This window comes from Pristis pectinata, chromosome 31 (genome assembly GCF_009764475.1).
Source record: "Pristis pectinata isolate sPriPec2 chromosome 31, sPriPec2.1.pri, whole genome shotgun sequence".
NCBI classification, from domain to species: domain Eukaryota; kingdom Metazoa; phylum Chordata; class Chondrichthyes; order Rhinopristiformes; family Pristidae; genus Pristis; species Pristis pectinata.
This window is the reverse complement of record NC_067435.1, coordinates 6,003,768-6,029,485: the sequence shown is the minus strand read 5'-3', so window position 1 is coordinate 6,029,485 and position 25,718 is coordinate 6,003,768. Positions and strand designations below refer to the sequence as shown.

The window sequence follows — 25,718 nt, the reverse complement described above, 5'->3', positions numbered from 1 at the left end:
ATCCCCAGCACCTTTGGTGTCCAAAGAATTATCAAGGTCGACCTTGAATATACGCAGTCGACTGAGGGGCCACAGCTTCCCGAATTCCAGAGATCCACAGCCCTCAGAGTGAAAAATTCTTCGTCACCCCAGTGCCCTCGACCTGAGACTCTGCCCTGGGCCACAGGCAGCTCACTCAATGATGTTCAGCTGTCTGGCTGCAGTCCTCAGGTCAATTCAGGAAGGAAGGTGTTAGGTCGGTGCCTGGGAGCTGTGGAGAGGTGAGCAGGGAGCAAACAGCAGGATTGCGGAGATGGAGGAGGGCAGACAACTGACTAATTTATAAAGGAGAGAACTAAATTAAGCTCCTTGTCAGTTGTGGCATTGAAGGATCCCACAGCAGCCCTTTCAAATAACTTTACATCAAGGGTGCTTCCTGATGTACTTGCTCATCAACATATTTAAGTAGCTTCATGGTTGTGGAGATGTCTACAAGTTGTCCCTCCCAAACCAACAGCGAGGCCCATTGCCAATGTTGCCCCATTAGTGTGGTTCGTGCCAACATTACAGCTGAGGAACCATCGCAATGCCCGCCATCATACCGGCTCCTTCAGGTGCCAGCAGACGTGGGCTTGGGTGAGGTATTCCCAGTCTCTCCTGTGGGTCAGGGAATTGTGGCGTCAAGTCACAGGCACGGTGTATCCGAGTCTGACGCTCCACACTGTGGGAGTGCATCAGCTTGGAGTTATGGATGAGGTGCAAAGGTCAGATCTTCCCTGCCTGATCAGTGGACATCAGGTCGGCAGCTGGTGGAGTTTACAGGTGGGCACACACGTCGCTTTTAATGTCATTTTTATTCCAGTGGATCCGCTTGACTGTCCCGGCTCTGAAAAGCAGAATTCCACAATGTTGCAGTGCGATCCGAATCATTCATGGAACTCACAGCAGGTATGTGAACTGCCTCTGATGTTCACCCACTCGGTCTCTCCAAGACACAAACTTAACTTCCTTTATCCCCAGATGTGGATCTATTGGACTGTATTCCTGCAAGCAGACTCCTCACTCGATGGTCCCACTCTCCCTATTTCAGTCCTCTCACCCTCTTCTACATTTGTGTCTTCTCCTCACCCGCCATATTAACCACATTGTCTCCGCGGCGTTGGTGAGGACATTCTGCCCAACATCAGCCTGCTGTTGTTTACATTGGATCAGTGACCGCAGGTTCAGAGTGCTCAACTTCAGTCTCCACATGTGGGTGTTGGTTGCAAGGCAGACACTTGTTACCCATCCCTATTGGTCTTTGATTATGAACAGAGCCACACCAGGGTCACAGGTTCAATCCTGACCTCGGGCGCTGCCTACTTGGAGCTTGCATGCTCTCCCTGTGACTGCGTGAGTTTCCTCTGTGTGTTCCGGTTTCCTCCCACATTCCAAATATGTGCAGGTCTGTAGGATGATTGGCTGCTGTAACTTGCCCCGAGTGTTGTAGATGAGTGGTGAGGGGTGTGGTTGGGAATGTGGAGCGAACAAAATAAATGGATTAATGCAGGATTAGTGCAAATGGGTGACTGATAGTGGGCACACACTTGATGGGCTGAAGGGCCTGATTCCATGTTGTATCTCTGTATATCTCCATTGTTCTGACTCTGGACTAGCTTGGAGTTGACCATGGTGCTTGGGCTTTGAGTCAATGTGAGCCAGAATGACACAGAACAAGAGATTTTCTTCCTCAAGGAGAGAGTGGAGAACTGGACAGGTTTGTAAAGTGTTTAAAACAGTAACAGAGAAATAATCTGATGTGCTTGAGACTTTGGTGGTGCCCAACTAGCAGATTTTCTGGATGTTACTCGTTAATACCCAAACACACTTTTATTTCATTTTCTCCCTGTGTTAGATGGTAGGTTAATAAATTTACCAGTGAACCTGTTGAGACTAAAGGGAGCGGGAAATATAAAGACACCACTCCGGCCACAAATTTTCCCATACTCCTGACCCTAATCCCGTCTCCGGCCGCACGTCCCCCACAGTCCGGACCCGGCTGCACTCCGGAACCCCGGCCCCGGACACTCTCCCCGCTTGCGCTCTCCACCCACATTCCGGAGTCACCAGTCAGCCGGGCACTGAACCAGCAGGGATTTCTGAAAAATGAGATGTCAGGGTATCGGACAGATTACCCGGATTAATCGGGGCAGCCCAGCGGAGCAGCTGGTAAAGTTGCTGCCTCGTACCTCTGGTGACGTGGGTTTGAGTCTGACCTCCGGTGCTGTCTATGTGGGGTCTGCATGTTTTCTCTGTGACTGCGGGGGTTTCCCCTGGGTGCTCCGGTTTCCTCCCACATCCTAAAGACGTGCAGGTTGGTAGGTTAATTGCCTGCTGTAAATTGCCCCTAGTGTGTAGGTGAGGGGTAGAATATGGGGGACATTGATGGATTTAGAACATAAAACAGAACAGCACAAGAACAGGCCCTTCAACCCACGATGTTGTGCCGAACTAATTAAACTAGTAATTAAACAGCTAACTAAACTAATCCTTTCTGCCTACACAATATCCATATCCCTCCATTCTCTGCACATTCATGTGCCTATCTAAGAGCCTCTTAAACACCTCCATCATAATGTAGAATGAATAAAAAGGATAAATAGGTGTTCGATGGTCTGCACAGACTCAGTGGGCTGAAGGGCCTGTTTCTGCACTGTCTGACTTTATGATTCAATTTGAATTGATCAGCTGATCATTAGTCCAGGCCTCTAGATTATCAGGCCAAGAACTGTACCACAGTTCTACCAGACCCTATAGAGCACATTGGAATGCTCTGAGACCATGAAAGGCATTGGATAAAGGCAAGCCCTATTTACAGAAATTCCTTCCTGCCTTTCCATGTTCAGAGGTGTCCTCTCGTTGATCCCGTGAGCTCCAGTAGGAGTTGCCATCAGACGCGATATGAGAGACACCTGTAAATCCAAGTAGTTTTGGAGCCTTTACTTTCAGACATTAAGAAGTTGATTCACAACACCTTTTTTGCAGACTGCTTGTTCCTTTTGGCTATTAATTTCTCTGGTTGGTTGGTCCAGTATATTGAACTGTTGTCTTGTTCTATCACCCAGTTAAATTCTGCAAAGGATATGCTGAAGTTAGCTGATTGCTACCGTGATAAAGTCTGTCAGAATTTCAGTGGGAAAAATGATACCAAGGTAAGGAATTACAAGCTCCACAATTTTATCTTGGGGTAAAAGATCAGAGATAAATAAGATATCTTTATTAGTCATATGTTCATCGAAACACACAGTGAAATGCATTTTTTGTGTTGAGTGTTGTGGGGGCAGCCCGCATGTGTCGTGCTTCTAAGGTGGAGAGAGTAAAGGTGATATTTACAAGGACGATTGGACTGAGGAATGATTGTCAAAGTTGGCTTCCATGGAACAGTTGGCATTGAGGAGAGGCGCGACTAGATAGAGGTAGAAAAGTATTTTCACCTTAACAGAAAGGTCGGTAACAATGGATATAATGTAATTGGTAGAAGGTTTGCAGGGGAGTTGAATAGAATTTTTTCTCACCCAGAAGGGCAATCTTGAATTCATTGTCAGAAAGAGAGAATACTCATTGTGTTCAATGAGTGTTTAGGGGCACTCTTAATGTGCCAGAACCTAAAAGCTGAGTTGTTGCTTTCAGGACATTACAGAAAACTGAGTAGATGGAGAGGAGCACATGAAAAGGGAGGGAGCATAGGACAGTGGAGGGGGTGAGGAGGGGGCAGGAAAGTCCAGGACTGGAGGACAGAGTCTAAAAATTAGAGCCAGGCCTTTCAGGAGGGAAATTTGCAAAGACTTCTGCACCCAGAGAGTGGTGCAAATTCAGAACTCTCTTCTCAAAACAGCAGTTGACGCTGTTTCAAGGGTTCATTTTAAACCCGAGATGGATAGATTTTGTTAACTGAAGATTGTAAAGGGAATCGGGAAAAGTCATCAGATGGAGTTAGGTCACGTGGGTTTTACTGAATGGTGGTATGTTCTTGAAGCATCTTTCTCATGGAATCACTGGAAATTCACAACACAAATGGAGGCCATTCAGCCCATAGTATCTGTGCTAATTCAACCTAATCCCAGATCCCAGCACTGGCACCATAGCCCTGTAGGTCACAGCTCTTCAAGTTGTCAGGTGAGGGTTTCTCATCCACCAGCCTGCTGTGGCACGTATCTCTGCCCCCCTGTAACATGGGCTGTTGATCAGATGTGCTGGAGATACAGGTGTCCTAGAGCAGACACCAGATGTGGATAGACTTGGGTGTCAGCTGAAGATGCATCCACATCGCAGAATCACAGAAGATTTCCCAGTCCTGATGAAGGGTCTCAACCCGAAATCTGACTGTCCATTTCCCTCCATAGATGCCACCCGACCCGCTGAGTTCCACCAGCATTTTGTGTGGTGCTGCCGAAGGTGCATCCATATCCAGAGCAGCACAGGTTTGGAAATGCCAGTTTTATGGGACAAAGCTCCTTGCTGTTGCCCACACTGTGTCTGGAGTGGGGCAGTCACCAGAGAATGGGGGAAAAGGGGAAAGGAGCCGAAATGAGATGGAGAAAGAGAGGATGAGAAAATGGGAGCTTAGAAAGAAAAGGTGATAGAGAAAGAGAGGAAAAGGTGGAAACAGTGAAGGGAGAGAGAAAAGGAATTGGAGAAGAGGAGGAAAAAATGAATGTGTGGAGAAAGATTCAACAACTGATGAAGCAGTAATAAGAACAGAAATCCCTTCAGAAAGGGGAGAACTTCTTCGAGGTAGGCTCACCTGGAAGAGTAGCCACTGGGAATTCAACAGTTGTGGAAACCTAATAAAACTGCAGATGCTGGAATCTGAAACTAAAGCAAAAAACACTGGAAAAACTCAGACAGTCAAGCAGCATCTGTGGAAAGAGAAACCAGTTAACTTCTCTGCTCAGTGACCCTTCCACAGAACTGGAGGAAGAGGAAACAGAAAATGCTGGAAACACTCAGCAGGTCAGGCAGCATCTGTGGAGAGAGTAGCAGAGTTAACATTCTTGCTCAATGAACCTTCATCAGAAAACCAGCAGTTTCTATTTTATTTCCGACTTCCAGCATCTGCAGTGTTTTGCTTTGCAGTTTATGAAGTGTTCCTTTCCACCTGTAGGTAATGACGGCGTTTGTAAACAACATTCTTAATAGCTCGAGGCTGGACACCATGAAGACCGCTGAAAGGCTGAAGGTAGCAACGGCCACGTTGGACCTCCTGGAGAACATGGCAATGGCGATTGCTCTGACTCTACCCAATTCAACAGAAGAGACTATAAAAACAGACTCTTTCGGTAAAGTACAATGCACTGAAAATATTCACCACTGGAGCAAAGGTCCTTGTTGCTAGTTAACGAGTCTGTGAAACGGGTTTCAAGTTAAGGAAAGGCAACATGGAGTTTACTTTCTCAATAATAATCAGCTTTGAGCCTGAAGTTCCTGTGCATCATTTGCTGTTGAATGTCAGCAGATGAATTGATGAACATATTGGCTCTTGATATAAATATCTATTTAATATTTATGAAGGTTAAAAATCAATGAAACTGCAGGAAATATGGGACAAAAAAGAAAGCTGGAAACACTCAGCAGGCCAGGCAGCATCTGTGGAGAAACAGTTAATGTTTCATGTTGAAGAGGGTAACCGTTTTGCTTTCCGCAAGTTCCCCTGAGCTGCAGAATTTACCAGCATTTTCAGTTTTTATTTCAGACTTCCTGAGGCTGCATTGGAAGGACGTGCTGAAACATGGTGCGTCGTAGATGGTGAGCGCCAGGTCTCACGTTTTGCACAGGTTGCCACATCTCACCAGGAAGTTAGATAAGGAGATCACTGTCAGCCAGGGTTCCTGTTTCCTTGGACTGCAGAAGTGATTGTTCAAAGAGGCTGTTGCTCGCCTGTGTGGTTCCAACACCCCCAAAAACTAACCATGCCCCCATTCTCCCTGTTCTCACTCACACTGCTGCCAGTTGAGTACAACATCTAGCCTCCCATCCAGTGCAGTGCTGAGGGAGTGCTGCACTGTCAGAGGTGCCTCGTTTTGCATGCGACATTATGTCGTCTGCCCTGTCAGTGGGAATACAAGAGACAAATGGCACTACGTCAGAGAAGAGCAGGTGAATCACACCGAGTGTCCTGGACAAAATTTATCCCCAAACCCTAACCCAGATTATATAATCATTTATTTAACTTCTGTGTGTATGACCTCACTCTCTGCAAATGTCCTTCTCTGAGGTAGTATCATAGAAGCCTTGTTGTGCAAAAGGCCATTCAGCCCATTGAACTCATGCCAGCTCTCTACAAAAACAATCCAGTCTGCTCATCCCCTGTGTTTCCCGATAGCCATGTACTTATTTCCTCTCTCAGCTCTTTGTGCAGTTTCCCGTTTGAAAGCTCGGGATGAAATGCTTCCACCGCCCGTCAACGTACTGAGTTCCGTGATCACTCACTGTGTGAAGAGGCTTTTCCTCATGGCACCCCTAGTTCTGTAGCAGTCACCTTTCAATCTGTGTTTGTTGGTTCTCAACCCTTCTTACAATGGAAATACTTTCTCTTCAGTAACTCTGTCCAGACCATTGATAATCTTGAAGACTTTTATCAAATTATCTCTGAACCTTCCCTGCTAAAGAAGAACAATGCCACCTTCTCTGGTCTGTCCTTGGAACTGATGTTCCTCATCGACTGGATCCTACCACTAAATCTCTTCTACACTCTCCCTCAGCCACAGCTTTCCTTTGCAATTGTAACCAAACACAATATAGCTGGACCATCTTTTGTAGAAATTCCACAACAAAAGTCCCATCTATCAGGATGTTCTGAAGTTGGGAAAAGCACCAGAGACAGGAAAAGTCAGCCTAGGTTCTGTGCTCAGGATATGGAAGTGGGACTGTTCACTGCCTTCTGGCTCAGAGGCAAGATCACGACCTGAGTCATGGCTAACAAGTGCTGGTCAGCTATTAGACCCGGGGAACTATCACACTTCAGCCAGAATTCACCACTTTACCTACTTTTGATCAGAGCTACCAGACAGTGAAGAGCAGGTATGTATTTTTTTCCCAGTTCCACAGGTGTTGAGACTAATTATGTTCTCTTGCTCCAATAAGCTAACTCAACCCAACAAAGCTCATTCACAAATTCTATCAATCAGATAGAATTCCCAGAACGCCTGAACAAGACTTTACAGAGAACCATTGACCAAAAGGTTATCAGCCGAGGCAGGGAGAGAGAGGACATTCGTTTTGCCACAAATGCTTCACAGGGTCTTCCCTTTCCTCATAGTTCTTAAGGTCAAGGTGCCTGGAGGGAAAAATATGAGTGCGAACGAATTGGTGAAAGTAGAAGCTCAGAATAATTCCATGGAGATCTTCTGGGGAACAATCGCTGGAGGAAATAACACCGGTAAATTTCCTGTCCCTTTTCCATCCTTGCATACACTGCATAAGAGTGTGTTGGCTCAGGGGTTGGGGTTTACAGACATGCCACGGAGCTGTTCTACTTTGCCCAAGTTCTTGCCTGTTTGGACCATTACTCTGTGGTATCAATCTGTGTTCCCCTCCGTCAGAACATGCCCTTATTGTGTAAGTCTCAGTGAAGGCAATTCTACCTTGAGTACAAGCCAAACGTAGTTCAATATGAGAAATGCTTAACCATAGGTTTTAATCCATGTTTGTTCCAACATCACGTTACAATTTATGGTATTGAACGGACTCAGTTCTGTATTAATCTGAGAGACCTGAGTGTGTGACTTGCAGATTTCATACTGACTGAGATTTGCTAAATTCAGAATATCTGGTCATTATCTCCTAGTGAGGAAAGGCACCATCTTCTGTGAACCTCCAAATTTTTAGCATCCCCAAGACAGAGTCAGGAATGTGATAGATTACCCTCCACTTGTCTGGATCAATGCAGCTCCAACAACACTCAGAGTAACTTGGCACCATCGAGGACAGAGCAGCCCGCTGGATGATCTCCCAATCCACTGCCACTTATAGCTGGTTTCAATGTTCAGAGCCACCCTACAAAGCCCCAAGGAATGGGTGCCACGTGGTGTAGACCTGCCTTTATGTCCACTTGCTGGAGTGTTTCAGATGATATTTCTCTATATTCACCAATGGTTGAACTATTATCTCCACAGAATTTGTGGCTGTTTCCTTACTTGTATTCAACGACATGGAATCCCTGTTGAACAAAGAGATTGAAAGAGACCAGCAGGAAACTGTCCCATTAAACTCCAAGGTGGTCTCTGCCACGATCAGCAACAAAGCAGTCAGCTCGAAGCTGAAGGAAATGGTCAATGTCACTCTGAAATTCAACCAGGTTTGTACATAAGACGTGTGGTGTTTCCCAAAGGAAAATAAGGTCCCCCCAAGGTACAAATGGGAAATAGCTTCTGAACTTGGAATTAAGCAACTTCTGCCCACATTTGCAAAGCATGGACCAAAACTGGATCCAAGAAATTGCCTGGTGCCTTCCAGAACCACTGGGCAACCCGATGAAAGAAAAACAAACTGTGCAGATGCTGAAATGGCAACAGAAAATGCTAGAAACACTCAGCAGGTCAGAGAGCATCTGTGGGCCGAGGAACAAAGTTAACTTTTCATCTCTACAGATCCTGCCGGACCTGTGGGGAATTTGCACCATCTATTGTCATAATTGTGGTTAGGTGAAAGGATCAGTTCAGATTCCACTCTTGACTGAAGAGAGAGATGATCAGCAAGAACTTTTGCTTTTGGTGATTTACTGCTGGAAAGTCAACATGCCCTGGGGGTAGGTCTGGGTGGCAATATAATCCTGGTTAACCCTGAGCCCTGCAGACTTACTGTTCCTGAGTGTGAAGGTCGGGAGGTTGGGCGAGGTACTGATGCTGGGTTCAGGTGTAACATTTCTATGGAAACTGGGTTTGAGCCACTTCAGGTCAGTTGATGCTGGACTCTCCAGTCACAGTTATTCAGCAACAGTACAAGGGGGCCTGATACGAGAACTGGAGATCCCACATCTGAGGGAGATGGGAGAGTGGTTAGAGATTGCTGATGAGACACATCAGAAGAGGAGTCCCTTTGTCACTGTTTCTCAGGTTGTTATGCAGCTGTAGTTACAGTGTACAACTGCCATTTCACAGAAAGGAAAGTCCCCGTTACTGCAGTGTGGGAAGTATTGCTCTGCACCGGGCACATTTGAAGGGATATTGTAGAAGGAGCTTCACTCTCCATCTACCCTGACTGTCCCTCCCCAGGACTGTTTCATGGGACAATGTAGAGGGAGCTTCACTTTGTATCTAACCAATGTCGCCTGTCCTGGGGCTGTTTGATGGGACAGTGTCGTGGGATTGGTCGGAATGGTATTCCTTCTGTTGTGTTAAATGTGATTCTGTGACTCGTTTCCCACCTGCAGGTGATAATCCTGAATTGCTGTAACCATGGGATTGGGGCAGATGTAATGTTTTCTGTGTTAACACTACTTGGGGAAGTGTGAATATTTAACTTGTTATAAAAAGTTTTCAATGATGGTTCGGAGTTTGTTCTTCTCTGGCACAGGAAATGGAAAACAAGATGAAGGAGCCAGAATGTGTCTTTTGGAGGAAAACCAAAGAGGGAAATGTCTGGTCCCCTGAGGGTTGTAAACCGATTGTTTACAATCAGACCCACGTAACCTGCCAATGTGACCATCTGACAAGCTTCGCTGTGTTAATGGCACCAGTTAAGATCGAGGTAGGAGGTCATTCAATAGAAAAACTGTGGTCAGACAAAAAGGGGTAAATGCAGAGAGTCAGAGTGAAAGAGACACACAGCATGGAAACAGACCCTTCAGCCCACCATGTCCCTGCTGACCATCAAGGGTCATCTACACTACCTCTTCTTCTGTGGCCTTCTATACATTGGCGATTCAAATCCTCCTCTAGGTATTTCTGAAATGTAGTGATATACCTGCCTCTACCACCCCCTCAGGCAGTGTGTCCCAGATTCCAGCCACCCTCTGGGTGAAAAAAATCTTCCTCAAATCCCTTCAAACCTCCCACCCCTTCCCCTAAACCTATGCCGTCTGGTTTTAGACACCTCTGCTGTGATGTAAAGTTTCACAGTATCTACTCTATGTCCTCATAATCTCAGTCGTGACCCCTCAGCCTCCTCTGCTCCAAAGAAAACAAATCCAGCCTATCCAGTCTCCCCCCATAACTGAAACATTCCATCCTCGGCCACATCCTGGTCAATCTCCTCTTCACCCTCTCCAGTGCAATGTTGTCCGTCCCGTCGTGTGGAAGGAGATGGGATAATCACCAGATATTAACACAAAGCACGTTAGAGGAGTCTCTTTGTCACCATTTCTCAGGAAGTTGTGTAGCCACAGCTTCAGGGAACAGGTTAGCAACTCGCCCTACAAGACTGCAGCTGTGGTCTAAGCAACGTTATATAAAGTTGTACCATATCCTGTCTGCTCTTCTATTCTATTCCCCGGCTAATGCAGACACGTATCCCAGATGCCTTCTTCACTGCCTTATCTACCTTTTTATGCTGCCTTCAGGGACACTTTGACTTGTACATCAAAGTCTTCCTGTTCCTCTACACACCCGAGGACCCCACCATTCACAGTGTAGGTCATACCAGTATTAGTGGTACCAAAGTTCGAGAGTAAAGGACTGGGATCAGAGATCCCAAACAGTCAGGATCTAGAGTTCTATAACACCAGGGAGTCGTGACTCAGAGTTCCAGGACATCAGGGAACCAAGGCCCAAAGTTCCAGAACACAAGGGAGTCAGTGCCCAGTGTTCTAGGCCACAAGGGGTCAGGACGCAGATCATCAGGACACCAGGAGTCTTACAGAATTCTGGAACATTAGACAGTTGAGGTCCAGGGTTCAAGAATAACAGAGACTTGAGGCTTAGGGCTCTGGAACATCAGGGAAATAAAGTCTAAATAAATCTCATGAAGGGTCCTGGAGCTGAACCAGAAGCAGTTTCTCTCTCTGCAGATGCTGCCCGACCTGCTGAGAGTTTCCAGTGGTTTCTGACTTTATGCCCAATCAGTCCTCTCCGTTCGATATAGACGATTGCATGGCGCTATTTCAAAGTGGGATGTTTTCTTGTTTTCCTTACCAAACATCACTTCGCATTATCAGAACCAACAACAGCAAAGATAAGCCCGGAGTTTTGAACGAGCTGCTCATTTGCTGTTGTCTGTTTAATGCCGGCACACAGGATCAGTTTCTCCACTGCTTAACCTGGCTGGTGCTCCCTCTGCTTCCCAAAGTTCTACTTCCTGGTCCCGTGTCCTGCCGTCCAGTGGGAGAGACCAGATCCAGAGACACTCAGTACAAGGGGGTGGTCAATGTACCTAGTGGGGACTTCAGTAGGAAATTCACCCGGGGGATGGTGGAGACAGGAAACTTCAATCCACTTGGAGGACTTGAAGCAAAGAGCAGAGGTGGTTAAGGGACGGCTGATAAGAGGGAAGGGGGTGGAAGGGTGCATTGATGGGATGGGATGAAGAGGGGAGGCAGGAGCCGTGTCTGGAACAGAATCACTGACACAAGACCGGAGGGGGCGGACATCCTGTTGGTGTGAACTTGATGTAATTGTATCTCATGCCGTCCCTGGCGACTCCATCACAGCCGTCACCTGAACGTGGTTCCCCACTTTGTGTTTGCTGCAGTACGGAGGGCACTTGGATGTGATCACCTACATCGGCCTCACCATCTCCCTGCTGTGTCTCGCCGCCTCCATCGCCATATTCATCAACTGCACATCCATCCAGAATGCCAACACCACTGTCCACAAGCACCTGAGTCTCACCCTCTTCCTGGCACAGTTCATCTTCCTGATAGGAATGCAGATTAAACATCCGGTAAGAAATCCAAGTTGCAGCCTCTCGTTCTCCGACGGCCTCTGAACCTGCATTCAGGCCAAATTCGGCAGCACATGCGGCCTTCCCATGGGTGTTGTGGGAGCTCAGCACCATGCTCTCGCCCTGCTCTCCTCTGGTGTCCTCTTCTTCCATCAGCCCATCATGAAGAGCGTGCCATCCTTTTAATCCCATCCTCCTTCCATCGGTGGCCAATGCCTCCGGGCACTGGAGTCTGCCCACGCTCCCTCCACCGCTGAACGCTGCCCTTTCTCCCACTCTGCCCTCCTGCCCAATGACCTCAAAGGACATCCCAACCCTCCCCGTCAACATTCACCTTGGGGAGCAGTGGGTTACACCTGTCGCTGAGCCTCCATCTTACTGCAGATGAAGTGACGTAATCCCACTCTGCAGATCTGGTGCTGGAACAAGACACTTTGTCAAGGTTACCCATGTTATCCAAATTTTATGTCTGCATTTGAAATCATTTATAAGTTATTGTCCGTGTATATCATCACTGTGTCCCTTTATGTGTTTGGGCATTATGTCTTCCACTGTGTGTGGTGTGTACTTGTGTCAAAGTCAAGTTTACTGTCACCTGCACAAGTCCATGTGTGCGCAGGTGCAATGAAAAACCTACTTGCAGCAGCATCACTGGCACAGAGCATTAGAGGCACAACATTCACAAGAAGAAGATAAATAAACAGACACGGTAGTGCAGCGGTTAGCGTAATGCTCTACAGCGCCAGCGACCCAGGTTCAATTCCGGCCGCTGTCCGTAAGGAGTTTCTACGTTCTCCCTGTGTCTGCATGGGTTTCCTCTGGATGCTCTGGTTTCCTCCCACATTCCAAAGGTGTATGGGTTAGGAAGTTGTGGGCGTGCTCTGTTGGCACAATAAGTGTGGCAACACCTGCGGGCTGCCCCCAGAACACTCTACACAAAAAGATGTATTTCACTGTGTGTTTTGATGTACGTGTGACTGGTAAATATATCTTAACAATCTTAACAAAATAATACAAGAAAGAAAACAGTAAGAACAAAAAAATAATCCACTGTTGTGCAAAGTGGTCATGGTGTCAATATACTGAGGTAGTGATTGGGATTGTGACGGTTGGTTCAGGAACTGAATGGTTGAAGGGAAGTAGCTGTTCCTGAACCTGGTGGTGTGAGACTTCAGGCTTCTGTACCTCCTGCCCGATGGCAGCTGCAAGAAGATGGCACGGCCCGGATGGTGGGGATCTTTGATGATGGATGTTGCCTTCTGGAGGCAGCACCTAATGTAGATACTTGTGTGCTTGTTTCTGTTTGTCTCTACCAGTATCTTTGCTGTGTTTCTGTCTGTGTGTTTCTGCTTCTGTCATCAGTCTGTTTCTGATTGTGCTTCCGATTGTCTTTCTGTTTGCTTTTGTCCGTGTGTCTATGTCAATGTCTTTAGCTGCGTTTCTGTGTGTTTCTCTCCCTGTTTCTGTCCACTTGTCTGGAGCCGTCCGTGTGTCTCTGACCCGACTCTGAATGTCCCTGTCTCTGACTGAACGCTGCCTTTGCCCGGTGCTGCCCATTGACCATTGTGTCTCCACTTTCTTCAGGTGGTGTGTGGTCTGGTAGCAGGGTGTTTGCATTACTTCTTCCTCTCCGTCTTCAGCTGGATGTTCCTGGATAGTCTGCAGCTTTTCATCATGTCCAGACACCTGACCGTCACAAATTATACCCGTACACACATCATCAAACGAAGATATCTGTACATTTCCGGTTACGCCGTTCCTGCTGTGATAGTAATTATCTCGGCAGCAATATATCCCAGAGGATATGGAACAAAAGATCAGTGAGTATTTTAACGATAAGGAAATGTCATAGAATGATATAACTTACTACGACACAGAAAGAGGCCATTTGGTCCATCAGTCCATGCTGGCTCCCAGCAGCCCAATCCCATCAGTCCCATTGCCCCCTCCTTATCCCCCTACCCCTGCATCTTGTTCTCTCACACATGCCCAGTCTGCATCTGCTGCCTCTCTGCACAGCACAATCCCACGCACCACAAGTCAATGCTTGAGATCTTCTACTGAACCCCTGTGGGTCTTTTTGTAATTGTTTTAAATATCCGCTCCAGGCACCACCCCTCCTGCCTACAGAAACTGTTTCTTGTTTATTCTATTGGGTGGGGAGGAGGGCAGGGTGGTTCCCTCGGTAACCATCCCTCTCGACTCCGCCCTGTGCTAAGTGGCTCCGTCCTCCCCATGTTAGGACAGCAGCCTCACTCTGGGGACTGGAAGACAGGCTGCAGTGCAGAGCTGAGGAAGTGCCACACTGTCAGTGGTGCTGTCAGTGGGTGAGATATCAGGGCAATGTTCTGCCTGTCGTCTCAGACGGACAGAACAGATCCCACAATACTGTTTCAATGAAGAGCAAGGGCAGTTCTCCCCCACCTTCAGGTCAACGCTCACCCCATAACCAATGGCATTGATTTGTCATCAGCACACTGCTGCTTTTTGGGATCTTGCTGTGCAGAAATTGCCCGCCATTTTCCTGCATTGTAGCACTACCGACATTTCAAGAGTATTCCACGATCCGACTGCCACTCAGTGACGAAACTCTTTCACCTTCACAGCTGTTGGCTGAACCACAAGTTTGGGTTTAACTGGAGTTTCCAGGGCCCGGTCTGTGTCGTGATTGTGGTAAGCTTCTCGTTTCTTTCTGCTCTGTGGCCGTTCCCGACCGGGGTTCTCACTCCTTGGGTGATTCACTTTCGGGCCCCTGTGTGTCTCTGCGTCCTGCTGTCCGCAGACCCGGGGCTCACAAAGACCAGGTATCGCTGGGTTGTCTCCGTCCCCAGTGTTGAGAAGGATGAGCTTGGGGGACGCACTGAAGCTCAGTCCAGCCACTCCTCTGTGGGGAAGGACCACAGTCTAGGGTTGTGCCCCCGCTGAGGGACTGGGTCCTGTGTAACATCCCCTCAGACATCACTCAGGGAATGTGAGAACGATTAACGTCCTCTCCATGTTCGTGTGTCTGACACTGTGAACGGTAGACACATTTGATGCATATTGTTGATGAACTTGTGCCTCAGGTGTGTGTCAATCACACCTCTGACCTGAGAGTTGGCCTTTGAACCCTGCCCAGCCCCGAGCTGTTGCCTTCAATCCTGACCCTGAGTCAGTGCCCCCTCAACCCCAACCCTGTGTTTTATATATATTTATATCACGAACAATAGAGGTCCCATCACTGCGGAACACCACTGGTCACAGACCTCCAGCCAGAATAACACCCCTCCACTACTACACTCTGTCTCCATGTCTTTCATGGACATTTAAATTTTGAAGCCAATCTACCAAGTCTCCATGTGCCTTAATCTTCTGGATTAGCCTACCATGAGGGACCTTGTCAAACGTTTTCTAAAGTCCATGTTTTCAATATCCACGGCCCAATCCTTAATCAAACATCTTCACCACCTCCTCAAAACTTCAGTCAAGTTTGTAAGACATGACCTCCCCCACACAACCATGTTTTTCTATAATGTGAATAGATGCTATCCCTAAAAATCTTTGCACATAATTTCCATACCACTCATGTAAGGTTTACCGGCCTATAATTTCCTGGTTTAACCCTGTTGCCCTTCTTAAACAAAGGAACAATATTGGCTTTTCTCCAGTCCTTTGTGACCTCCCATGTGGCTAAAGAGGATACAATGATCTCCGTCAAGGCCCCAGCAATCTCCTTTCTTGCTTCTCTCAATGGCCTGAAATGGATCCCATCAGGTCCTTGGAAAATATCCGTCCTAATACTCTTCAAGAGACCCAACACCTCCTCCTCCTTGATATCAGCGTTCCTCTCTCTGACCTTGCTATCCTCCACGCCCTTCTCCTTGGTGAATACCGATATGAAATATTGGTTTATTACCTATCCCTCCAGGCACAAATTCCTTCCTTTGTCCTTGAGTGATCCTACCCTTTCCCTAATTACCCTCTTGTTTTTAATATAAAATGCTTTGGGATTCTCTTTAATTCAAGAACATTTTGTGGCCCCTTTTAGCCCTCCTGATTCTCTGTTGCTCTCCTGCTTCCTTTATGTTCCTCCTGTCCCTGTCCGATTTCAGATTCCTAAACCTTACATATGCTTTCTTCTTTTTGACTAAATTTGCAACATCTTTTGTCATCTAAGGTTCCTGATCATTGCCTTTGTTCCTCACAGGAGCATGTCGGTCCTGAATTCTGACCAGCCTTTAATTGCTTGCCACATGTTACATGTGGACTTAACCAACAACAGCTGCCCCCAATCTACTCTCCCCAGTTCCTGCCTAATACTGTTGTAAATAGCCTTACCCTAATTTTGCACCTTCCCCAACATCTTATCCTTAACTATCTGAAAACTTATGGAATTGTGATCACTATTCTCAACATGTTCCCCCACTGAAACTCTCATCACCTGGCCATGCCCATTTAAAGAAAACAAGTTCTAGTATGGCCACTCCCCTGGCTGGACCATCTACATACAGTGTCAAGAAACTTTCTTGGATGCACCTAACAAATTCTGCCCCATCTATGCCTTTGTGACCAAGGACGTCCGAGTGAATATTGGGGAAATTAAAGTCACCCATTACAACTACCCTGTTGCTTTTACACCTTTCCATAATCTGCCTGCATATCTGTTCTTCGCTGTCCTGCTGGGTATTGGGAGGCCTACAGTATAACCCCATCAGAGTGATTGCACCTTTCTTATTTTTGAGCACTACCCATATTGCCTCAGGAGAAGAATCCTCCAGGATATCGTCTCCAAGTGCTGCTCTGATGTTCTCCCTGATCAATAGTCAACTCCCCCACCTCATGTACATCCCACTCAATCATCTATGAAATATCTGAGTCCTGGAACATTGAGCAGCCAGTCCTGCCCTTCTCCCTACCAAGTCTCTGTAATGGCTACAACATGATGGTACAACTGTTTGCACATTTAAGAGGAGCATTAAAACAGAGTAGGCAGGTTGAGAGGCACAGGGTCTGTGATTCAGGGCTGGATGGAGGAAAGAGGCAGTGAAAGTGGGGAACAGTCCCCCCAGTCTTCTGGCACGGACTCATCTGTAGTGGTCAAGGGTGAACAATTCCTAGTTAATTCTTCTCCTGGCTTCTCCCAATGCATCTGGATCCTGCGGAAATCCCAGTCCTCCTGGGTTACGGCAGGATAATGCTGGAAGGTGGGTGGATTTTCCAAAATATATGAAAGGAGAAAGATGCAGGGGGTGACATGGGTGGAGGAGGTGGGTGGGGGGGGGGGGCAGCAGAATTTTAGACAAAGAAAGAGAGAGGGTCAGGTCATGGGGAATGCTACAGTGGTGAGGAGAAAGTGTGAGTGGGAGAAAATGGCAGGGAAAGCCAGAGGGGAGAATTCCGTCTGGGATTTGAAGAATCCACTCTGCCTTCCACAGGAAACCCTATCTCTCTCTCTCCCACTCCAGGTCAACACGGTGCTGTTGGTTTGGACACTCTACTTACTGAAACGCCATTTTGACTCACGCAACAAGGAGGTGTCGAAGCTCAAAGAAACCAAGTAAGTGCCCAGCACCAGCCCAGCAGCTCGGGAGCTTCACGTCAAATACAGTCCTTGCCCGGAAGCTGCTGTTGTTCATGAGTTGGCAGAACACAGAGACACTCCGACAGAGCCCACAGTGCACTCCCCCATGTGGGAATGTGCCAACTGTGTCAGGCATCCCTGATGTTACGGGGAAATATCCATAACCCCACGTTATACACATCACTTTGGATAATTATAGGGTGGGGGAATGCCCCTGTTACCCTATACTTGGACGCACCCCACCTCTCTATGTTTTATATTAGAACTGCACTCTTTTGCAACTGACCCCTGGGGAGTGAGTGGGGTGAGAGATAGCGGGGTGCCAGGGTGGGTCTCTGTCCATGGTGCTGATCTCTGCTGATGGTGACAATGGAAGTGGGGAGGGAGTCGGCCAGACCTCAGGGCATTGGCCAGAGGTGCCCTGGGGAAATGTATTTCTGTCCTTGTCGAGTGAGGGCAGCATCGGGATTGGCTGTGATGCTGCCATTCACCCCCAGGCCCCACCACCAGGAGCGGCCATTGAACGTTGTTCTGTGCTGCTTGTGGGAGCTTGCTGTGCACATATTGATGGAGAAGTTTCAGTGGTTGATCCCCGGGACGCACAGGTTGGCACTTGAGGAACGGTTGAGCAGTTTACATCTTCACTCATTGGAGTTTAGAAGGGTGAGAGGGGACCCTCTTGAAACATAGAAGATCCTGAGAGTCATTGAGAGGGAGGACATTCCCCTGTGGGGTATCCAGTACTACTGTGACACTCTCCCTGATCAGTAGTACACCTCCTTTAAATTCCTCTCTATTGCATCTGAAGCATCTGAATCCTAGAACATTGAACTGCCAGTCCTGCCTTTTTCTCAACCAAGTCTGTAATGACTACAACATTATAGTATAGCTGCCAGAATATTTAAGATCTGCAGTTAAGCAGAATAGGCAGGTTGAGGGGCACAGGGTCTGTGGTTCAGTGCTGGATGGAGGAAAGAGGCAGTGAAAGTGGGGAACAGCTTCCCGATCTTCTGGCACAGAGTTCCCGGGACACGGATCCCACCGACTCATCTGTAGTGGTGAAGGGTGAACAATTCCAAGTTAATTCTTCTCCTGGACTTCCAGTTCATCCCAATCCTGTGGAGGTGGAGTTATTGAATATATTCAAGACAGAAATTGACAGATATGTGAACTATGAGAGAGTCGAGGGGTTTGGAGAGAGCAGCAAAGTCATGTGGAAGCCAAGATCGGACCATCCATGGTCTTACTGAGCGACAGAGCAGGTTCAGAGAGCCAAGTGGCAACTCCTGCTCCTGTTTCTTGTGTCTTATGTAACACGTCATCCTGAACTGGGAATATATCACTGCTCCTCCATCATCACCGGGTCTAAATCCTGGGCTCCCACTCCCACAGCCCTGTGGGAGCTCCTGCACCAGAAGGAAAGGATCACTTCCAGGAGGCAGCTCATCGCCACCTTCTCAAGGGCAATAAGGGATGGGCAAAAAATAACACAAAACGTGATGGGCACATCCCTCCCCCTTCACACACCCCCTCCATCGGTCGTATCTACAGGAGGTGCTGCCTCAAGAGGGCAAGGTTTATCATTAAAGATCCCCACCATCTGGGCCATGCCATCTTCTCACAGCTACCATTGGGCAGGAGGTACAGAAGCCTGAAGTCCCACACCACCGGGTTCAGGAACAGCTACTTCCCTTCAACCATTCAGTTCTTGAACCAACCGACATAACCCTAATCACTACCTCAGTATAATAACAGTAGGACCACTTGGACCACTTTGCACTACAATGGACTTTGTTTTACTTTGTTCTAATTCTGTTCTTTTCTGTATAATTTTGTGCAATTTATGTTGTTAATTTATGTTTTTATGGGAATGTTGTGTTTCTGATGCTATGTGCCTGTGATGCTGCTGCAAGTAAGTTTTCCATTGCACCTGTGCACACATGGACTTGTGCAGGTGACAATAATCTCGATTTTGACTTTGACTTCGATATCCTTGCCGATGATGCCCGGGTCCCAGAAATGAATCAACAAACACTTTAATCATATGCTGTTGGCTGTTTAGAAAACCCCGAGGATATGGAAGTTCCCACATGAAAGGAATTTCTTCATTACCATGATTTTCATTAACCTGGGCTGTTTTTCCATCTTTTCGACAGAACCCTGACCCTTAAGGCTGCTGCACGGATGTTTGTTTTGGGATGCACTTGGATCTTTGGAATATTTCAATTCGATGAGAGCACCATGGTGTTCTCCCACTTATTCACTGTCCTCAACAGTCTCCAGGGTCTGTTCATTTTCCTTATTTACTGCGTTTTCAATCGCCGGGTAAGTACACCTTCCCTACAGAAACACTTGCTCCTTCTGACCCTACTCTCCGCACTCTGTCATCATTGTGATGAATGGTTGATGAGTCTTTTAGCGAACTATGAACTGGGAGCAAGAGTCGGCCACGGCCCTTCAGGTTTCCTCTGCCATTGAATGTAAGATCAGGCTGTGACCTCAAATCTTCATTCCCATCTCCCCTTGATGACCTTTCACCCCCTTCCCTATCCACAAGTTCTCTACCTCTCCCTAACAATTCCCAAAGACTCTGCATCCACTACCTTTGGAAGGAGATTGGTGGTGTTGTGGTAGTGAGGAGGGTAGTCTCAGGCTACAGACCTTGGTCGGCGGGTAAGATGGGCAGATCAATGGCAGATGGAATTTAATGACGATAAGTGTGAAGTGATAAGGTCAAGTAAGGGTTGGACATTCACAATGTTGATTCTGAGGGACTTTTGAGGGACAGAAAGACATCGGGATACAAGTCCATCGATCGCTGAAGGTGACAGCACTGGTAGGTAGAGTGGTAAAGAAGGTATATGGGAATCTGGCCTTCATTAGTCAGGGTGTGGAATATAAAAGGATGGAAGTTATGGTACAGCTTCACAAAACTTTGGTGAGGCCACATATGGAATATTGTGTGCAGTTTTGGTCTCCTTTGTAAAGAAAGGACATGGTTGCTCTGGAGAAGGTGCAGAGGAGATTCTCCAACATGTTCCTGGACCTGAGAGTTCCAGCTAGGCGAAGACACTGGATAGACTGGGTTTGCTTCCCTCGGAGTGGAGGAGGCTGAGAGGGCCTGAGGGAGGTGTACAAACTTATGAGTGGCATGGATAGGGCAGAAAGAAGTAAACTCATTCTTATAGAAGTTGTCTGTGATCAGGGGGTATAGATTTAAAGGTCAGGTTTAGAGTGGATATAACGAAGAATTTTTTCACTCAGAAGGTGGTTGCAGTTTGGGATAGACTGCGTGAGGAGGTGTCAGAGACACAGGCTCTCACAGCATTGAGGAAGTATTTAGACGAATATTTGAATTGCCAAGGCACAGAAGGCTACAGACCACGTGATGGTAAATGGGGTTAGTATCAATGGGTCCTCGATGGCCAGCATGGACGGGTTTGGCGGAATGGCCTGTTTCTGTGCTGCACCACTCTATGACTCAGTATTGTTCCAAAGAATCATGACCCAATGATAGAAACAAATAATTAGCCTCATCTCCATCTGAAGTGGGTGATCCTTTATCTTTTAACAGTGACCCCTTGTTCTAGATTCCCCAACAAGAGAAATCCTCTCCCACCCTGACAAGCCCCTCAGGATCTTTGATGTTTATTCAAGTCCCACCTCACTCTTCTGAGCTCCAGCAGACTCAAGTCTTGGCAGTCCAACCTTCCCTCATAAAATACCCCACCCATGCCAGATTTAGTCTGGTAAACCTTCTCTGAACCATTCCCCATACATTACCATGCTTCCTTAAGTCAGAAGACGATACAGTGAACCGTACTCCAGGTGTGTTTTCAGCTGCCCCTGATAACTGAACCGTAACTCCCTACCTCCCTGTTCAATGTCCCAGGAATAAACAATCCCATTCTGTCACTTTCCCTGATTACTGGCTGTACCAACAGTGAAGCCTTTTGCACACCTACACTAGGATACCCAGGTCCCTTTGCATCTGAGCTCTGTAATCTCCCACCTTTTAGTTAATATCCTAATTTTTTTTTGCCAAAATGGACTTCACTTTCCCACTTTCCCCCATTTTCCCAGATCCTGACCCACTCACATAACCTCTCTGTATCCCTTTGTACCCTCCTGAAACCCTCTGCACAACATCTTCCAACCTCACTTTGTGCCATCAGCACATTTCACAACCAGACCGTCACTGCCTTCATCCAAGTCATTTCCATAAACTGTAGAAAGTTTCAGCCCCTGCACCAGCCCCTGAGGAACACCACTCACCACATCTTGCCCACCAGAGCAGGACCCATTTATACCCAGTGTGTTCCTGTGAACCAGACTATGCTCTGTCCACACCAGAAGGGTTCGGTTCTTTCTCCCCTGAAGCCCTGCAATGTGAATGGCCAGACTGAGCCAGCAGGTTGGATTTGCTTCAACTGCCTGGGGGTCGATGCTGGTGACGGATGAGTGAGTGAGGCTGTCACACTGAGGGAGTGAAGGGGAGACACAAGGATGTGGGCTAATCGTGTAGTTTAAGTAAATATCCTCTCCACACCACTGTGTTATCTCATACATCGTGAGCTTTTATTTTCTTTAATAACCACTTATGTGGCACCTTATCAAGTGTCTGCTGGAAATCTAACTACATGCACTGGTTCCCCTTTATCCACAGTGTATGGTACATCTTCACACAACAATACATTGGTTCCCCATTCTCCACAGTACGTGGTATTCAGAGTCATAGAAACATGCAGCACAGGAACAGGCCTTTCAGGCCCAGCTCGTCCATGCTGACTGTGATGCCAATCTCTTTTCCCTGCATTAGGGCCCTATCCTTCTCCTCCTTTCCTATCCCAGTACCTGTCCAAATCCCTGTTTAATGTTGCAGTAGTGTCTGCCTCTGTTACCTCCTCAGGCAGCTCATTCCAAATATTCACCACCTTCTACGTGAAAAACATAGCCCTCAAATTCTCCGTTAAATACAAGGCATCGTTGTTCTCAAGTTCAAGGGCACATTCCATCTGGAGTCAGTGTCCCCGGACAGTATTTCTTTTCAAGAAGGCCCACGACTTTATCCTTTTTCTATTGGTGTTGGTGCCTTGGCGAGGAGTATTTGAGCAATCTGCTTCCTGTAAGCACCAAAGGGACTTTCCAATCCCAGTGTTAGTTCAGTGCTCAGCTCCCATGGAACGTCATGGTGGAAGGTCCACCCCTAACTAACCTAGAGAGTAGGAAGTATCTTGGAGACTTGCTTCTGCTTGAGTGATCCAGTGGAGATGCCAGTGGAAGAGGTCAATATATGAAGTTAAATTCTTACTTGACTCTTAGACACAACGTGTTGAACAGTTGAAGGTTTTCTGGAAGGCAATGATTGGTTGAACTGTTCTCATTTCATTGAAGGTGGTTGATGAAGTTCAGAAATGGTTGACCAGTAAGCACAAGACTTTCACCATTGACTCGACACAGACTGAGATGAACACAACTGAGGTAAGAAGCTTTATCCAGAGGGAGAGAAATCTTCAGCAGCTGAGGCTGAGTCGGCAGAGGGAGAAATAACATTAATGACTCAGGTCGATGATCTTGCATCAAAACTGCTCCAATGGAAGGTCATCCACAGGAAGCATTAACGGTTTCTCTTTCCACATCTGTGCAAGGAGAAAGAGTGAACATTTCAGGAGCCTTTGTCACAACGTTCAGACACGGGCTGACAAATGGCAAATAATTCACGGTACAAAATGTCCAGACAATGATCAGCTCCAACAAGAGTATATCCATCCACTTACCCCTGACGTTCAATGACATTATCATTGTTGAATCCCCCTCCGTCAACATCCTGGGGGGGTCACCATTGACCAGAAACTGAACCACACCAGCTGCATCAATAGTGTGGCTACAAGAGCAGGATAGAGGCTGGGTGTCCGTTGGTGAGTGACTCACCTCCTGACACCCCACAACTCTCCCACCATCTCCAAAGCACCAATCAGGCCTTTGGTGGAACACTCTCCACTTGCCTGGATGAGTGCAGTTCCAACAACTCTCAAGAGGTTCTACATCATCCAGGACAGCCTGCTACATTGGTACCCCATCCACCAGCCTAAACTTTTATTCTCTCCACCACTGGCACACAGTGGCTGCCGTGTGTACCAGCTACAAACAACACTGCCGTTCCTCGCCCAGGCTGCTCCGTCAGCACCTCCCAGACCCCGACCTCCACCCCCATGAAGGACAAAGGCACCAGTCACATGAGGACACCACTTCCTGCAGCTTCCCTTCTAAGTCGCCCACTCTCTGGGTTGGCTATATATTGTTGTCTAAGTTCCTCCCCAACAGCACTGCAGGAACACCTTCACCAGGTGAGAAGGCAGCTTACTAATACCTTCTTGGGCAATTAGGGATGGGAAATAAATGCTGGCCTTGTCAGTGACACCCAGGCCTGGAAAAGTGAATCAACAGGAGTCTATGGAATTGATATGGTTTACTGATATGAAACACATGGTGACAATAGTTAGGCCCAACACATTGCTGGGTTCCTACAACCTTCTGTTGTGATCTCAGCTCAAGACCAGCAGAACCCCTGCAGCAAACCAGTGGAAGTCCCACGGTGGCGGGGTTACCTGCTCCTGACCATGGTCAGGCTCTTAACTCAACTGACGCACTGATCTGTGAAAATGGTGGGAGCGTTTTACGCCTCCATTTGGCTATTTGCTGCTCTCTGCAGGTGACTGAGACCCCTGATGAGGAAATCACCCTGCAGTTTGTTCCCCTTGCTGGGAGTAGTATCTGCAGGTTCATGGCAAGGTGTCCCAGCCTTGCCCCATCCTGTCCCCTCCACACCCAAGTGGGTGCCGGAGTTTTCGACGGACTATTGTGGGCCACCACAGGCGATGAACACACCGCGGTTCCTGTTCCCATTCAATCCCTCTGCTGACTGAGAACCCTAAGGGGCATTGTCTGTCCTGGCACAACGACCAGGACAGTGAACAGAGGATTTTCACGTCCATAAGGTTGGTCTTAACTGTGTGTTGACTGGAACGAGACAAATAATAGCGATTTCATTTTGTTTTATCTAGACTTATAAAACAACGCCATCAGAGGGAAGGTCCAAGACTCAATGACAAGATTTGTCTCAGTGGATTTTCTTTCATTCATGCTCGCTCGCTCTCGCTGTGCTTCTGACTTTGAAGGTTGTGGGTTCGAGTCCCAGTTCCGAGCACGGAGGGTTACACTGCTCACACTTCCGGAGTTACTTGGCTTATCCTGAAGTTGTAAAAAGGCGCTGTTTAATTTAAAGTCTTTAAGTGTGTGTATGAAAGTGAGTCTGTATAGGAATTGTGGAGAGTTAGTGTTTTTGTGAAGTGTGATTAGAAATATGTTTCAGGATGTTTGCCAAATTTCCAAGCTCTGCCCATCCACACTCTGTTATCTTGCTTGTTATTCCTTATCAGATATTTGACTGTGGAGCCAACACAGCTGAGGACTTATCTGAAGTTACTGTGAGACACCAGATTTGACTTGACCTTGTCCTAACGTGTTGCAAACACAACTATGGACTGCTGCATATGCACAGCCCAGACGCATACAGATCAGGTACACACATGTACACCAGACACTGACAGATACCAAAGCCATGCAGTAGGTCAGTACAGAACTTGGACACCTATACAATTTATGTAGACGCGCGCACACACACACACACACACACACACACACACACACACACACACACACACACACACACACACACACACACACACACACACACACACACACACATCACTTAGAATGCTGAGGCCAATTTTAAGCTGGCTGCAGCTGGCTAAGTCATTACCAATGGAACCAATATCACACCTTCTTCTCGTCTACCATTATACAATGAATCAACATGTAGGACTTGCTTGTTACATTCATTTACAAACCATGTGTACCAAAAACAAAGTTAAATGATTTTTTAAAAATTGCAATAAAGCTGTTTATTTACAAAGTTGTGCATGCTTGAAAATCACTGTACTGTTGATCAAAATTCATTTATTAAAAATATCTTAATAAATAAATCTCATTGCACCAACATTGACAAGTGCAACGTGTGATGTTTGAGAGTGAATGAGATCTTAAATCCTAGAAAGAGTGGAGATGATTGGATAATTATCCCATCAGTCACATCAGGAACCAGCACTGCTGTGAGTGAGGGGGATTGATTTTAAGCTCAGAATTTGTACAACACAACTATCCTTCATGGCTACAAATGCAGATACCATGTCCCAGACAGAATGAAGGAAACTGATCTGCTTGCTGTGGAACCAATCCCTGATTTAAAACGGACTCTAATTTG

The 25,718-nt window shown here is 47.1% G+C and overlaps 1 protein-coding gene across 5 annotated transcripts in view; it reads left to right on the top strand.

Annotated features, from left to right (window-relative positions):
- The window catches only part of LOC127585020 (adhesion G protein-coupled receptor E1-like), a 54,939-nt gene extending 29,508 nt beyond the window's left edge, over positions 1-25,431 (top strand). For all 5 annotated transcript variants that reach the window (XM_052042136.1, XM_052042138.1, XM_052042139.1 and 2 more), the window contains 13 exons: positions 842-927; positions 3,084-3,170; positions 5,123-5,297; positions 7,277-7,396; positions 8,133-8,314; positions 9,532-9,705; positions 11,644-11,835; positions 13,420-13,655; positions 14,442-14,508; positions 17,280-17,371; positions 19,552-19,720; positions 22,790-22,876; positions 24,460-25,431. In XM_052042136.1, the coding sequence (XP_051898096.1) occupies positions 842-927; positions 3,084-3,170; positions 5,123-5,297; positions 7,277-7,396; positions 8,133-8,314; positions 9,532-9,705; positions 11,644-11,835; positions 13,420-13,655; positions 14,442-14,508; positions 17,280-17,371; positions 19,552-19,720; positions 22,790-22,876; positions 24,460-24,504 (1,712 nt within the window). In that variant the 3' untranslated portion in view covers positions 24,505-25,431. The remainder of the gene's footprint in view (positions 1-841; positions 928-3,083; positions 3,171-5,122; positions 5,298-7,276; positions 7,397-8,132; positions 8,315-9,531; positions 9,706-11,643; positions 11,836-13,419; positions 13,656-14,441; positions 14,509-17,279; positions 17,372-19,551; positions 19,721-22,789; positions 22,877-24,459) is intronic.
- Positions 25,432-25,718: the final 287 nt, after the last annotated feature.